The sequence below is a fragment of the Sylvia atricapilla genome, chromosome 7 (genome assembly GCF_009819655.1).
Source record: "Sylvia atricapilla isolate bSylAtr1 chromosome 7, bSylAtr1.pri, whole genome shotgun sequence".
NCBI classification, from domain to species: Eukaryota; Metazoa; Chordata; class Aves; order Passeriformes; family Sylviidae; genus Sylvia; species Sylvia atricapilla.
The window spans coordinates 2,635,801-2,649,505 of NC_089146.1; the positions used below are offsets into that span (position 1 = coordinate 2,635,801).

The window sequence follows — 13,705 nt, forward strand, 5'->3', positions numbered from 1 at the left end:
ATCCCATGCTGTTCTGGAGTGGTAACAAGGCTTTACACATCAATATAATCCAATAAGCAACACAGACACATGAAAACAACATGCTAATTAACAGAGGGATTGTACAAAGTCTTTAAAAGAACATACCAGGAAATGCCAAGAAAAAGCCCAAAATACTGAGGCATGACATTCTTAATGTTAACACTGCATTTTTAAGGCTTGAGAAAGAAATACAAGGTTTACAGTCCATGGAAAAGATTTCTTAAAATACTCTCTCTGAATTCTCAAAACCATTTTTTAAGTCAGATGGTCCCAAGCTCAACTTGTGAATTTCCACATGCCTCCCTCTTAAGTGAGGGACAACTTGAACAGATAAACAAGAACAAAAAGCTCCTCAGCCTGGCTATTCAACTTGTGTGATTCCTGCCTTTGTTCTGGTGATCTGCTGAGGTCCTTGGTAATTTCTCTGCAGTCTCTGACATATGGTCTATTTACCCTCCTGTGCCTTGCAGCAATGCACTGCCCCAGTTTCAGATGAAGAGAGATCTCATCTTCATGGCCTGCAGCTCAAGCACGTGGCAGTGGGGTTTTCCTGCCACTTGTGGAAAAGGTTTCCCAGTCAAGCTTGGAGTTACCCATTTAGCTTGATCTTAGTCTGAGTGGTCTTCAAAATGTGATTCTACAAGAAGAGCAAAATAAAGCACGGCCAGATGTGAAAGCCATGAACTGGCTAGAATGCTCTTTTCAAAGCTCACAGGTTTGCCTTTCTTGCTCCTGACCTTACTTCCAGATGCAAGCCTGCACAGCAAGCCATCAGGCAGGCACTATTTGTCCTGAAGTATTATTTTTTCCTTCCACTCCCTTCATTAAGGAAGTGAGCATCACTAGCTCAAGGTACTGCTTCTATGAGCATCTACCTTCATGCAATGCTTTGGGCTAATCTTGGCATCTAGATTCAACTGAGCAAGGAAAAACCACACAAAAAAACCCTGAAGGCACTAATGTAAATGGGCCTTGACAAATTCAAGGTTACCCATATTCAACCAGCCAGGAAGTGTCCATGCACCTCCAGTGTGAACAGCCCATGTAACCAACTGTGCTGCAACCCCACAGTTACCAACCCCAAAGCATCTCATGATTAAACCTACTTTAAAAATGGAATATTGTCTTTCATATCAACAGCCTACAACCAATTTCAAGTACTTAAATTAAAATTGCTATTATCTGGTTTTTCCCATCTCAAAAATAAAAAAAAAATCCCCTTATTTTCCATTTGATTTTGATTTCTGCTTTCTGAAATACTGAATACAGTCAGAATGAACTCTAGAAAAAGTGGAGAAGCAACTAAGAATTAAGTTAATTGCAGTACTTAAGTTGATAATTAACTAATAAGTTAATTCAATTAATTGAACATACAGCCACTACAACAACAAAATACCACCAAAACCCTGAAATCTGCTCAAAAAACCCCAAGAAGTAGGAGGCAGTGAATTTCCCTGCAGGGTTCTCATGAAAACCACTTTATTTCATGCATCTTTAATGAACAGTATTTATTGGCAGATTTCAAAACACTTTGTAAGCAGTGGAAACTTAAAATAACTGTTTAACTCATGTTTAAAGCAACATCTAGAAAGCCCTAAAATCTCTCAGATTCCCTTCCAACACCTAACTTGCCAAACTCCAGATTAGAGCTATGGCTCTAATACTGAGAAAATCTTCCAAGCCCTAAAATTTTTCTTTAGACTTTTTAAAGTTATGAGTAGAAAACAACCAACCTTAGAGAGTGGTCCATGAGCAAACAGTGTGTTACCCATGAAATGGAAAGACTAACTTTGGACAATCAATCAAAAATCAAAAATAAGTAAGAAAAGAATTGGCTTGAAGTTAAGTCACTGGAGTCTCTCATCATGAAGTTAACTTCATACACTCCTAGAAACATTTTTAAAAGCAGGAATTCTTCCTCATCTGTCTCATGAAAATGTCAGATTCAAGGCACAGCCTAAATTACTTTCTTCTTCCATATACCCATCTCTATTAGCAATTCCTGTTTCAGGGCTATTTTCAGTCCACATCTGAGAAGAACCTTCTGATTTGCTCTTACACTATTTATAAACAATTGATACACCGGGGGCAGGGATGTCACACACCAGGAGCCCTTCATCCTTAAATTTAGGGCAGAATCACACAATCACTGTGGAACAGACGGCAGCTAAAGAAGCTGCTCACTCTAATCTCTTTGTGGGAGGCTCCAGCCTCAGCAGCAAAGCTGAAACAGACGGTGTGGCCAGCTCTTCTTGGAGTCGGGAGCCAGGGAATTATGTTCTGCTGCACACTCTGCCATAAACACCTCAGTTCTAGTTGGCAACAGTTTCTTCATCCACCTGATCTTAATTAAGACCTGTGAATAACAGCAGCCTCAAAAATCTCCTAACAAGTATCTCAGGAGTAATATCCAACATATCTAGACCTTTTGTAACTGCATTCAATAACCTTAATGTCGTTTTGAAATTAATACTCACTACACCCTGTAGTGTACTTAAACATTTGAATAAAATACAGAATTACTAAGTAGTATGGACTAGCACTAAGAAACATTTTTCTGAAATATTAATTTCAACCTGTAGTCATCCTGGAAGGTATGTCTATCCAGATAAAAATACCTTGAATGGAAAGTAGTATCTTCAAATTTCTGAAAATGTGGGTGACAAAGATAAACTTGGCCTTCTATTGAAGACTGATCTGCTTAAAATTAATGGCGTTACCACCCTGACACTGACCCCTGCTGAGACACATTGCTTACGATTCTACTGATGCAGTTTGTCAGTTTTCCAGAAATACAGTTGCTCTTGTTATGAGAGAATGCATTAAGTCTCAAACAATCACAGTAAACGTGTTCCTATATTCTCTCACTACTTCCCAGATTCATCTTCCCAGTACGTAAATGTAGTTCTAGTGACTACATGTTTATGATATCTTTCAGAACAACACAAAACCCTATTATTTTCAACCTTAAAACCAAGACTTGACTTCTCTTGAAGCCTGCAGAAAGCAGCTCTCTTTTCCTTAACATTGTAATGATTATTAGTTCCATATAGTTAACTTTACCAGAAGTTATTCTCAAAAAAAAAACCTACCACACTGTCACCCACCTGAAGGAGATGCCATTGACCAGCTGTCTGTGTCGACAGGTCTTGGATGAAAGAGATGAGGAAGCTGGAGACAGATTGAGTGGAGCAATGAGGCTGCTGATGATTTCACTTAGTTGTGCGCTCTGAAAAAAAATAAAATTAAAGGTAGTCAGGTTTTTACCCAGACTCAACAGCTCAAAGGTCCTGGGTTCTTGTTTTCCTATGCACGATTTAATGGAATAATCATATTTAGTTTCTTCCTGTGAATAACCATGTTGGCACAGCTTTTCTTTCACAATTATTATGTTCAGCTCTACCACAACCCAAATAGAACACCAACACAACCCTGAACATTGATTATACACTTGAAGTAGTACCCCAAATACATTAGTGATCTTAGTATTGCAACCAAAAGTCTTCAAAAGGAAAAAAAAAAAAAAAAAAAACGAAACAGAACACTTACAGCTGATATTACAACAGCTATAAGTAAAAGCTGCAGCCAGAGCTGCTAACCGGCCATTTGACAAGTATTTCAACAGGGGGAAAAAAAAAGGAAAAAAAAAGTCAAATGTCTATTCATTGTACATTTTGTTCAAAGTATTTCTGTTCTTAAAAGAATATTCTTCATTGCTTTCTACATTTTGACAAAGGTGTTTTTATAAAAGGAAATTTAAGTACTTGAGGACTATTGTGATGACAGACAGAATGAATAAGATCTTCTGGTATCCTCAAAAATAGCAACAAGAGGCAGCCACCCCCCTTCTCCCCAAAAAAACCTGGTTTTCAAAACTGACCCGAAACAAATGAAACAAATGTAGTCAATTTGTTAAGACTAAGAATTACTCCTTCCAGAGCAATGAATTATGGACTGACTCCAAAAACATTTCACAATGATTTTTTGTTTTAAATGTCAGACCTTAAAGGCTATTCTCATAATAAATGCAGCTTGCTTACAGGAAACTGTGTTCTACACCCTGAACAGAAATTAAATGTATCTGTAATGGCATACTTCTTTTTTAACAAAAAACCCCCCTTTTGCATTACTTTGGTGGATTTTCATTCAGAACTATGAATTGCTAGAGGTTATCTAGTAAGTTTTCCTTACATTTTCATTTTACATTTATGCCAAAAGAGGAAGAATTGTTTGTTTCATTACAACTCACATACTCTCTGTTAACATTTCGGTGATGTAGTCAGGTAAAAATTTCCCATCAGAATAAAATTCAGAGATGGATATTAAAGCACAGGAATAGCAAGTCAATTATAAAAGAACTGGGCAAAGTAAACAAGATGCCAGTAAAATAACAAATTGATTTAAAAATCTCAGCAGAATTTATTCTGTAAGCAGTACTTTTTACTGAATATGAGAGCATTAAAAAATACGCAGACTTCCAAAACACAAGGGAAAACATACATTAGCTATATAAACGACTTGAAAACAGTATTAATAAAAATTGCCAGCCTTAGCCACTTTTATTCTACGTGATTTCTCTTTTGGTTCACAAGCAAAATTACTTATTTTTAACAAATTCCTTAACACCGGACTAAGGAATTCTGTGGGAATATCTGTAGATGTACTTCAAGCTGCAGCACTGCTGCTCCAGACACTGAACAAGAAACTCAGACTTTCAGAATCAAGAACAGAACTGGTAGTCAAAAAGGAAATAAAATGCCAAGGCTTTTAGTGGTGTAAAAGGGAAGAAATCCAATGTGTTGTGCGAGATGTGTTAGTCTATTTCCAAGTAATTTTCAGATCATCAGAGTCCTTGAACCCCTTGGGCCAAGTCTGTGGCTACCTGGGGACCAGGAAACAGACCACTACCCCTTGACTCATCAGAAGTCCTACTGAAAAGTGTGTTTAATTCTCCAAGCCACCAGCTGAAGGGGGTCCATTCATCACATCCTAAAAACGCTCTTTGGGTTACCTTATGCAATTTCCAGCACTAAGCATATAAATTTCCTGTTTCATTGCTTCCTCACTCCTGCCTGTGGTGGATAAGATTTACCACCAGGGGAACCATTTTAATAACAGGAAAGTAGGACTATCAAATAAGAAAATATTGGCACAGAGATTCAGGAACATGCACTAGTACTTAATGCTACTACTTATACCCCTTTTAAAAAATGTGTGTATGACCAGGAATTTACATAGAGCAGCAAAGCAACAAATTATTGCCCCATGGTGGCTTTGTCAGGTTTGTTTTACACAAACCGCATAAATTCATTCTGAAAAACAAATTTCCAGTATCTCCATCAGCAATGTGATCCTACCACATCCTTCATGTACTTTCATGCAAAAGAAACCCTGCTGGAGTCTACATAGTATTACCTGTAATCAACCATGGAAACAGCCATTTTACACCCTGCAAAGCAAAACTCTGCTCACAAGTATGTCTCCACTGTACCCAGTAAATAGCTGGAATTCCTCAGCTCTGAACCAGAGTCCCACAATGTTTGAAAAGGCAGATGAACAATTGTATTCTGCTGGGGCTTTTTTTTTTTTTTTAATTTCAAGTGCAATACATCTCCACTGTCAGCTGTTTTCTTTCATCTCACATTAGGCATTTCCTGAAACAATCTGTGCAAACTCTACACTGACCCAGCTATAAAGGAGGGGCAGATCTGTGGATGGTTCTTAGAGGCTGTTATGCGTCCACTTGGAGGGAAACAAAGTGGTAACACAGACACATCAGAAATAAAAGGTTAATTTGTAAACCTGGTGTACAGTGTAGTTATTTAAGCCCTTCAACTGATCACCACCCAGTCCCAGGACTGCAAAATACCTTTCATTTTGGAAGTCATCACCATGGAACATCCCTGTTTCTGAAGTCAGTTTTGTTTTACTTTACCTGTTTTTCTATGTTCCGTAAGAGCAGGGTAGGACTGCTGGGTGACATTTCAAAGTCGTGTTCCGGCAGAGAATCCTGTCTCTCAATGGCAGCTTGTGAATTCCCTGTGGAGTTTAATAAAGCTTCTTGGTCTGTCAATTGTATTTGCTTCTTCAAAATGTCTTTTGGAAATGGGAATTCTTCTAAGACCACCATCCCCTAGACAACAGCAATTGAACACAGTTGGTTGACAACAGATTAACCCTCCTAAATAATTTTTAAGGGGCACTCAAACCTGGCACATTCCTCTTAAATCCTCCTGACAATTTTCGAGCACTTGGCTAGATTTAAAATGCACTTCACAGCTAAAATATAGAAATAGCAGGCATTTCTCCTTTAAACAAAAGCTGCATCAACTATGCTACTCCTTGTAACACTCCAGAGGTATACCACTGCTTAAACACCTGTGCCAAAATTCAACTCAGAAATTCATACTTAGTAGAATATTATATGATAATTCACATGCTGATTTAAGAGGAGGTTTTCCTCTAAAAAATAATCGCCCTTTGAACTGAACTTGGTTTTAGTCTTTGCAGTCACTAAACTTTGCTGGAGACATTTTAAAGTGCTCTATCTCTCTTACTCCTATCCATGTTCTATGCAAAAGATCAAGGCTGTTATTTTTACGTAGCAGAAATCACACAATTCTAAACAAAAGCCTTTCACACTTTAATAACTGATTTTTTTTAAAGTGAGCATTTTTAGAGTTTCATAATTAGAAATAACTATCCTAAATATTCTAGCACTGTCACTACTTTTCAAGACCATCTGCACAAATATGGTATCAGTTATGGTGTACCATCTAGAATGCCACCTAATAAGGTAAATATAACTCTCAATGGTAGGGAAATAACAGAGTTTTGTAAATGGAACTAGAAAAATAATACCCCTATTGTGTTTTCCACATGACAGATTAGAAAAATAGAACTCTCTAGTAAAATCCTAGGTAATGTATCAGTTGGTTTAAGAAGTTAAAATGTTAAACAAAATAAAAGCAAAAATAACCTTGTGACAGTCAAACCCAGTCCTCAAATAGTTCCTTAGTTTGTCACTATCTTAAGCAAATAAATTTAATACCAAAAACAGCTATCAAACCTCTCCAGGCTTTTTCCAAAGAGAAAGGAAAAGAACTTATTTGCTTTTAAAGTGCTGTTGCTCAAACATCAAGCAGATATTAAAAGAATGGGATCATTATAATTCTGCCTCAAATTTGTCTTTCTAATGGGAATATTCCACTCAATCAAAGAACAAGTAAGACTGCCATAATGTGAACACAAGGAAGCTGTATTGCTATTTCTTCAAGCAAGACAAACATCACCTAGATTGTGGCTGTGGAAAACTAAGGATCCTGTGGTTTCAGAGAGACCTTTACTACTGCCCCAGCAGCAACTGGCCCTTAAACAAAAAAGCAAATGTCAAAGAGACTTGAAAGAGGAGATCAGAAGAAAAAGTGAAATTGACTTGTTCTCATTGCACCTAACTTATTCCATTGTTTGAATTATAAACTCAAAAGTGAGAATAAAGATATTCTCTAAAAATAAACAAAGGTACTTGAATACTTGGTTTAATGTCTAAGAAGGACACAGAGATTCTGAATGTCCATCAAGTCAGTGGCAGATTTTCCACGTAGATCACAGCAGGTGGACACAAATCCAGACCAGTAGCATACTGTAGGCAGTACATTCAAGGAAATTCAGGTAGAGAATTGAATTTTTTTGTGCCATGACAGGAGGACAAGCTACCTCAATAGCTTTAACCTCCTATAGAATTTAGAATTTTCAGGTCTTTTTAGCAAAAGGATCCAAGGTCACTACCGCAGAAAGTCTAAAAAGTCTAAAACCAAAATTCTGAGGTCAGAGGAATGGGAAGACACACATTAGAACTGCTTAAAAGAGAGAGACACACACACACATGCTTCCAATGGAATTTTATTTTTTTGAAGTTTTAGAAACCTGTTTACCAAGCATGGAAAGAGGAAAGCTGAAAAGGAAGAGGAAAATTGCCCAAGGGAGAGATGGAATAGGCACAGAAGAAAAGAGGAAGAGTAAAGAATTAGAAGACTAATACAGACTATATTACAACTTAAATGGGTTACAATCAGTAGGTTTTGGCATTGACTGCCTTCCTCCCAAACGGAATTGTTTTGTTTTGCAGATACAGATTTATGTTTTCTGGGTTTTTTTGTTTTTTTTTTAAATGAAAGGACTCTCAAACATCCAGAGGTGCTACTTCTGTATCTGTAGAGATGGAGAAGACACACTGTAGTAGTCCAGGAAACAGCCCACAAGTTACTCATCTCCCTCCTATTGCATTATGGTGCTCAAGGAGTGGCCTTTTGCTTGAAATCATTGTTCCCTGGCTATGAATCACAACTTTTTCCACTCAAAGCACATCAAAAACACTCTGAGACCATTAAACAGCATACAAATTCTAATGATATTGTGTAATTCCTTTGCAGCCACTAAATGAAAACAAAGAGTTCTTCCATCAGCCCACATGTCCTTCTGTTGCTGCTGCACTGGTGCACTATAAACCTCAACCAAAAAAAAAATAATCCCATCTGAAGAAAAAAGGTGCCTGCCTTCACTATGGGACACAATGCCAAACACTAAATACCACAGCTGGTAAAATGGGCATGGAGTTTCAGAAAGGCATGTCACTAAAAATCTCCACCAGGAAGATGACTTGGCTCCAAACCAACATACCACCTAAAGAAAATGCATGACTGAAATAATGTTTTCTCTCTTTATTTCTCTGATATTCATTTCTTGAGCTTCTGTAGCTCGTCTGACCTACAGCATCACAAAGGCCAACAGCTTGTGGGTATAAGAGTGTGCATGTGTCTGCTATTTAGGACACCACCAAAACATGGGCATTCTCACCGCTCACCAAAGTATAAAATCCCCTTACACAGACCCTTAGACAAAGGCTCTTCATTTCTTTGTAAAGAAAAACCTGACTGGGAACAAGCGGGATATGGAAAGAAGGGCTCTGAGGGCAAAAGAAGATGGAATAATTTTTCTTTATTTGTTCAGAGGGAAATGCTCTCTGAAGTGATTTCCCTCTCCTTTTAAACTCCCTCTAAGTCTCATGTTCAGCCACATAAACTCTGAAGCATCTTCTTGCTCCTCTCAGTTGTGCTCATCTGACCCAACACACACCAGAGAACCTACATGAGGCTCACTGATGAAGACTCAAAGAGTCCTGCTCTAAAACTATCACACCACCACACACAAGTTTGGCTTCCTTTGTGTGAGAATGACCTGAGGAACCCAATAAATTGATAGCTAGATTACTAATGGTTTAGGAATGTCACTTTCCCACTGTCTAGGCAGCTCAATTTACAAAAACTAGTACATGAATTACACACATTGGAATTTTAGTAATTATTAATCCTCGACCTGTTCAAAGTGCTGTACAAACATTAACCATCTAATCCTCAGAATAAACATGCACTGCAAGTAGCAAAAAACCCACCCTGAAAGCCCACAACACAAAAATGAATAAGCAACCATCCCATCTGAAAAGGCAATCTTGCCTCTCCTGCAGAGGGAAAAACCAGTGATAAATACAATGTGCTGGGTCCCTGAAAGCCGCTAACAAAGTCACTAGAACAGATACAAATGTTCCCAAATCACAGCCCTATACTGGTGCCTTTACGGTGCAGCAGTTTTCAGCTCCTGATGTCTTTCCCATTAAACTCTGCAGGTGAATAGCCTGCACAGACACAAGAAGTCTAGGGCAAAAAAAAAAAGAGAACAGCAACAAGGAACCAAATACACAAATATTACAAGAAACACTGTCAAAAGATGATTTGAAAAGCGCATTTATGAGCTTACAGACAATACCTTGGTGGCACGTATTTGCCTGTGAAGGTCAGTTAGTTGTTGGATTTTGTATTCTAGTTCTGAAATCTGGGCTTGAAGCCATGTCCAACGGCTGCCAATTCTAGCTCTGTCTGCAAGCCACTTCCATTCAGAAGTATAGCTGCTGTGAAGACAAAATGCTGGTTAGTCCAAAAATAAAGATAACCACATTTGCACAAGAACATTTTTGACAGCTGCTCTGCCTCATGTTGCAAGCATCTCAGTTGCTTTCAGAAGATATCTGATTATACCCATCCAGTTTCACATCAGCTTATTTCTGTAGCAACAGAACTTGCCCACACCAGTACAATCCAAGCTCACTGGCTATTCCTACACTAGGCTGGTTTTTGGTTCTGGATTATAAAACTCAGAGCTGGATAAACTACCAAACCATATCAGTTAAGGCTGATCACAGATGTGTAAAGAATTCCAGTAACTCCACCGGCAAGAATCCAAACTCTTACACTATACTTCCTCCCACAAGTTTTCACAAATATTGTTTGCTAACAACTGGAATCTAATAAAACATCCAGCAATGACCAGCTAGGTATCAGGCCACTGCCCAAAAAACCCCAACTAAGTAGTTTAACTTTCTTTTATTCAAGCTGTTTCATAAATATCTCTGTCAGTTTAGTTTAGTCAGATGACTCTTACTACTGTTTGAAATAGATGCCTTTTGCAATACAAAAAGATATGCCTCCTGGTACTTGACATTGTGAACACCTTCATTTTATTATGCTAAATTCATCACTGCTATCAGCAAACATTACCCAACCTACATATTAAACAAACAAATGAGGACACCATACCATGCAAGAAACAATCTTAATATTCAGTAAGTTTAAGCAACATAGACAAGACAATGCAGTATTTTAGTATGTAATTTCCACTACTATCCTACCATTAACTAAGTTCATTTATTTACAGAAAGCAACTGGTGTTTTTTCTCCCAGTGAAGCTGTCAAGTAGTTTGCCACAGCTAACTTTAAAAACCTGTAAATACAAAAATCAAACTTCTAGAAAAGAAGTGCTTTTCCTCAAATTATTGGGATAATTACTGGATCTAGATCCTTGATGACACTGTAAGTTTTGCACATGCAGAATACATAATCTCCTGTTCCCCAGGCAATGAAGAGCACTGAAGTATCACAAAAGATACAAGAAATAGCAGATGCCAATGAACTGGCACAGGAACATAATACAAATGTAATTGTTTCATGCAGAATTTTGTGCCAACTATCTCAACAGCAAAGACAGACAATACAGCAGAGGATGCTAGACATGTCCTGGCATGTGTAAGGAATCATCAAATTTGAGAATCCTAAAATTTTCATGGCTAACATTATAAAACATAATACAGCTCAAAATTTCAGAACTTTCAGTCCAGTTTAGCTATCATAAATAATAAGGATAGACAACACTCTCTGGTAGGTCACCTCTAAAATAGACAATATTCTCCCCTTTTAACATAAATTATCCTCTCACATAATTTATCACCAATTTAAACTCTCTCGTACACAGAAAAAATGAACATATGAGAAATTATGGTGATAGAATTATCCTATTGAAATACAAACTCTACAAGGAGGCAATGTGGATTACTATCAAAAAGAAATTTAAAAATCTCTGTAAATATATATGAAAATAAATTACTTGCATTTTACATGTTCTTCTAGTAAATTTCTCCTAGGAAAAAAAAAGGCATATGAAGTCATCCCATGAAAATCTATTTTTCTGACCTATTTTTATTTCTCTTTATCTTCCCATTATTACCAGCAAAGAGTAAAGAGTCCCCGTTGCTTATGCTTGAAGCAGATCTTCTGACAAGAACTTTTCTGGGATTGACAGCTTTTGCATGTTTGCGCTCCTGAAAGTCATAAAATACACTCTGCTGGGAAAGGGAGGGAATCTGAATTCCAAGCTTTTAATTAAATGTGTTCACGCAAGCGTGCTGGCTGGAATAGTTAAGACTTGTCTCAGGACCCTGGGCTGGCAAAACCCTAGTCCTAAGAAAGAGCTGCTAAGTGAGTCTATAAAAATGCCTCAGTTCATAATTCTAATAAAAAGAAAACCTCAAGAGGAATAATGAGGACAACCGAGAAAAACCCAACAGGAGTACTGAGGTGTTTATTTCTGCTCCTTTCTCCAAAGGCAATGGAATAAATGAACAAGGAAACGCCACAAACCAGGACATGGTAAAAAGAAAGCCGAGGTGAAAGGAAATAAATCACACAGACAGATTCACCTCCCAAACTAGATGCAACAGTCTGGGCAGAAAGGTGAGCTACTCTCAAACAGACAGGAGGAGCAGGAAGGAAATGAGAAATAAAGTAATGTGTCCTGTATGCAGCTGGGAAACAAGAAGCAGAATGGAAAGGGACAGAACTGGTCTTATGTCACCTACACTGCATGAAATCAGTGTGGCATAAGGGAATCCACAACCAATATCAGACCACAGCTGTCAGTAGAAGGAATGTTAAATGTTGTAACCTTTGTATATTACTGTCTTACAAATAAACAAGAATCCTCTGTAAGTTACATCACAAGTTATTTTTCAAAAATGGCTGCATTTTTCCCCTTAGACACAGTATTTAATCTTCAATCAATTGCATTCACTGTTAAACATATTAAGTACATTTTTGCTTCATTCTAAAACACCATGCAAGTATTTCTTAAGGCTTTAAATTCTATTCTATAATTAAAATAACAGCATTTAATTACACTGTGTAAAAACTGTCCTTAGGCCCCACACTAAGGAAAGGTTTCCACTGAACTAAGCACAAACATTTAATGCTCAGGCCAAAGCAATTTTAGCTTCTCCATCTTGTTAGCCCAGGCTGCCCCACACCCAATGCCTGCTCCAAGACCTGGGCAGCTACAGAGTGATATGGATTAGGGAGTTGCTCCTGTTAACTTTAATTTTAGGGGCAGCATGACTGAAGCAAGTTTAAGTCTAGATCCCTTTCCCAGTTTTGATGCATTGCAGACAGGATAAGAGACAGAAGAATTGCTCAGCTCTGTTCCCATCCCTGTCACTCCTATTTGTTTGATCTTGCATTATTTTTAACTACCTTTTCCTCTAAGCCTATATCTCTACAAGCCTTTTAGTAAAGCTTGTAACCCCTAAGGAAGATAAAATCACTATGAGCCACCCTCACACTCCTAAAGTAAGCTGTCTGCATGCAAAGTAGCATGGTCGCTCAAGTGACAAACAATAACCTCTATCTGCAACAAAAAAACCCCCAAACCAATCCTGAAACAAACCCCAAACCTGGATAAATCTGTTCCTGGGATGCTAGATAGTAAAGCTTAACACTCACTCAGTAAAGGAAATTGTTTCAAAGTGGCTTCAGAGAATTCATTAATTCTGCAAACCCAGAGGTTAAAAAAAAAAACAAAACACCACCAAAAAACCAACCACAGTTACAAAAATAACCAGGCCTGTCACTGAAGGAGGAAGTCAGAAGCAGGTGCTAAAGTAGAAGCTCCTGCTCTTGTTTTCTGTTGGGAATGAGACAAGAAAAAAGACATATCTGTCTGTCCCACTTCCTGTGTGCTCTTTTCAGAAAGTATCTTTACTTAGTTTCAGTGCTTTTGGCTCTGAGATCATACATCCTCCACAGGAATTCCAAAATCTTTCTTCTGCTAGCAACTCAGTATAAACCATGTCACACTGGTAAAGTTTCTCATGTCCAATACTGCAGTACAATGGAATATTAAATTTGCATAATAATATTAAATATTAAGTTACTGCTCTCGCAATGACTTCAGATCTGCAGATGACCTCCTACATTTATCCAGGACTATTAGAACTGGAAGAGAACAGAGAAATACTGATTTTTTT

The 13,705-nt window shown here is 37.8% G+C and overlaps 1 protein-coding gene across 7 annotated transcripts in view; it reads right to left on the reverse strand.

Moving 5' to 3' along the window:
- The window catches only part of KANSL1L (KAT8 regulatory NSL complex subunit 1 like), a 62,001-nt gene that overhangs the window by 29,772 nt on the left and 18,524 nt on the right, over positions 1-13,705 (reverse strand). For 6 of the 7 annotated variants that reach the window (XR_010743967.1, XM_066322414.1, XM_066322416.1 and 3 more), the window contains exons 3-5: positions 9,844-9,985; positions 5,957-6,154; positions 3,129-3,250 (exon numbers count right to left, since the gene is read on the reverse strand). Coding sequence is in view for 6 of the 7 variants with exons in the window: in XM_066322414.1 (XP_066178511.1) it covers positions 3,129-3,250; positions 5,957-6,154; positions 9,844-9,985 (462 nt within the window). In the remaining variant the exon portion in view is untranslated. The remainder of the gene's footprint in view (positions 1-3,128; positions 3,251-5,956; positions 6,155-9,843; positions 9,986-13,705) is intronic. The other variant, XM_066322413.1, reaches the window with a different exon arrangement.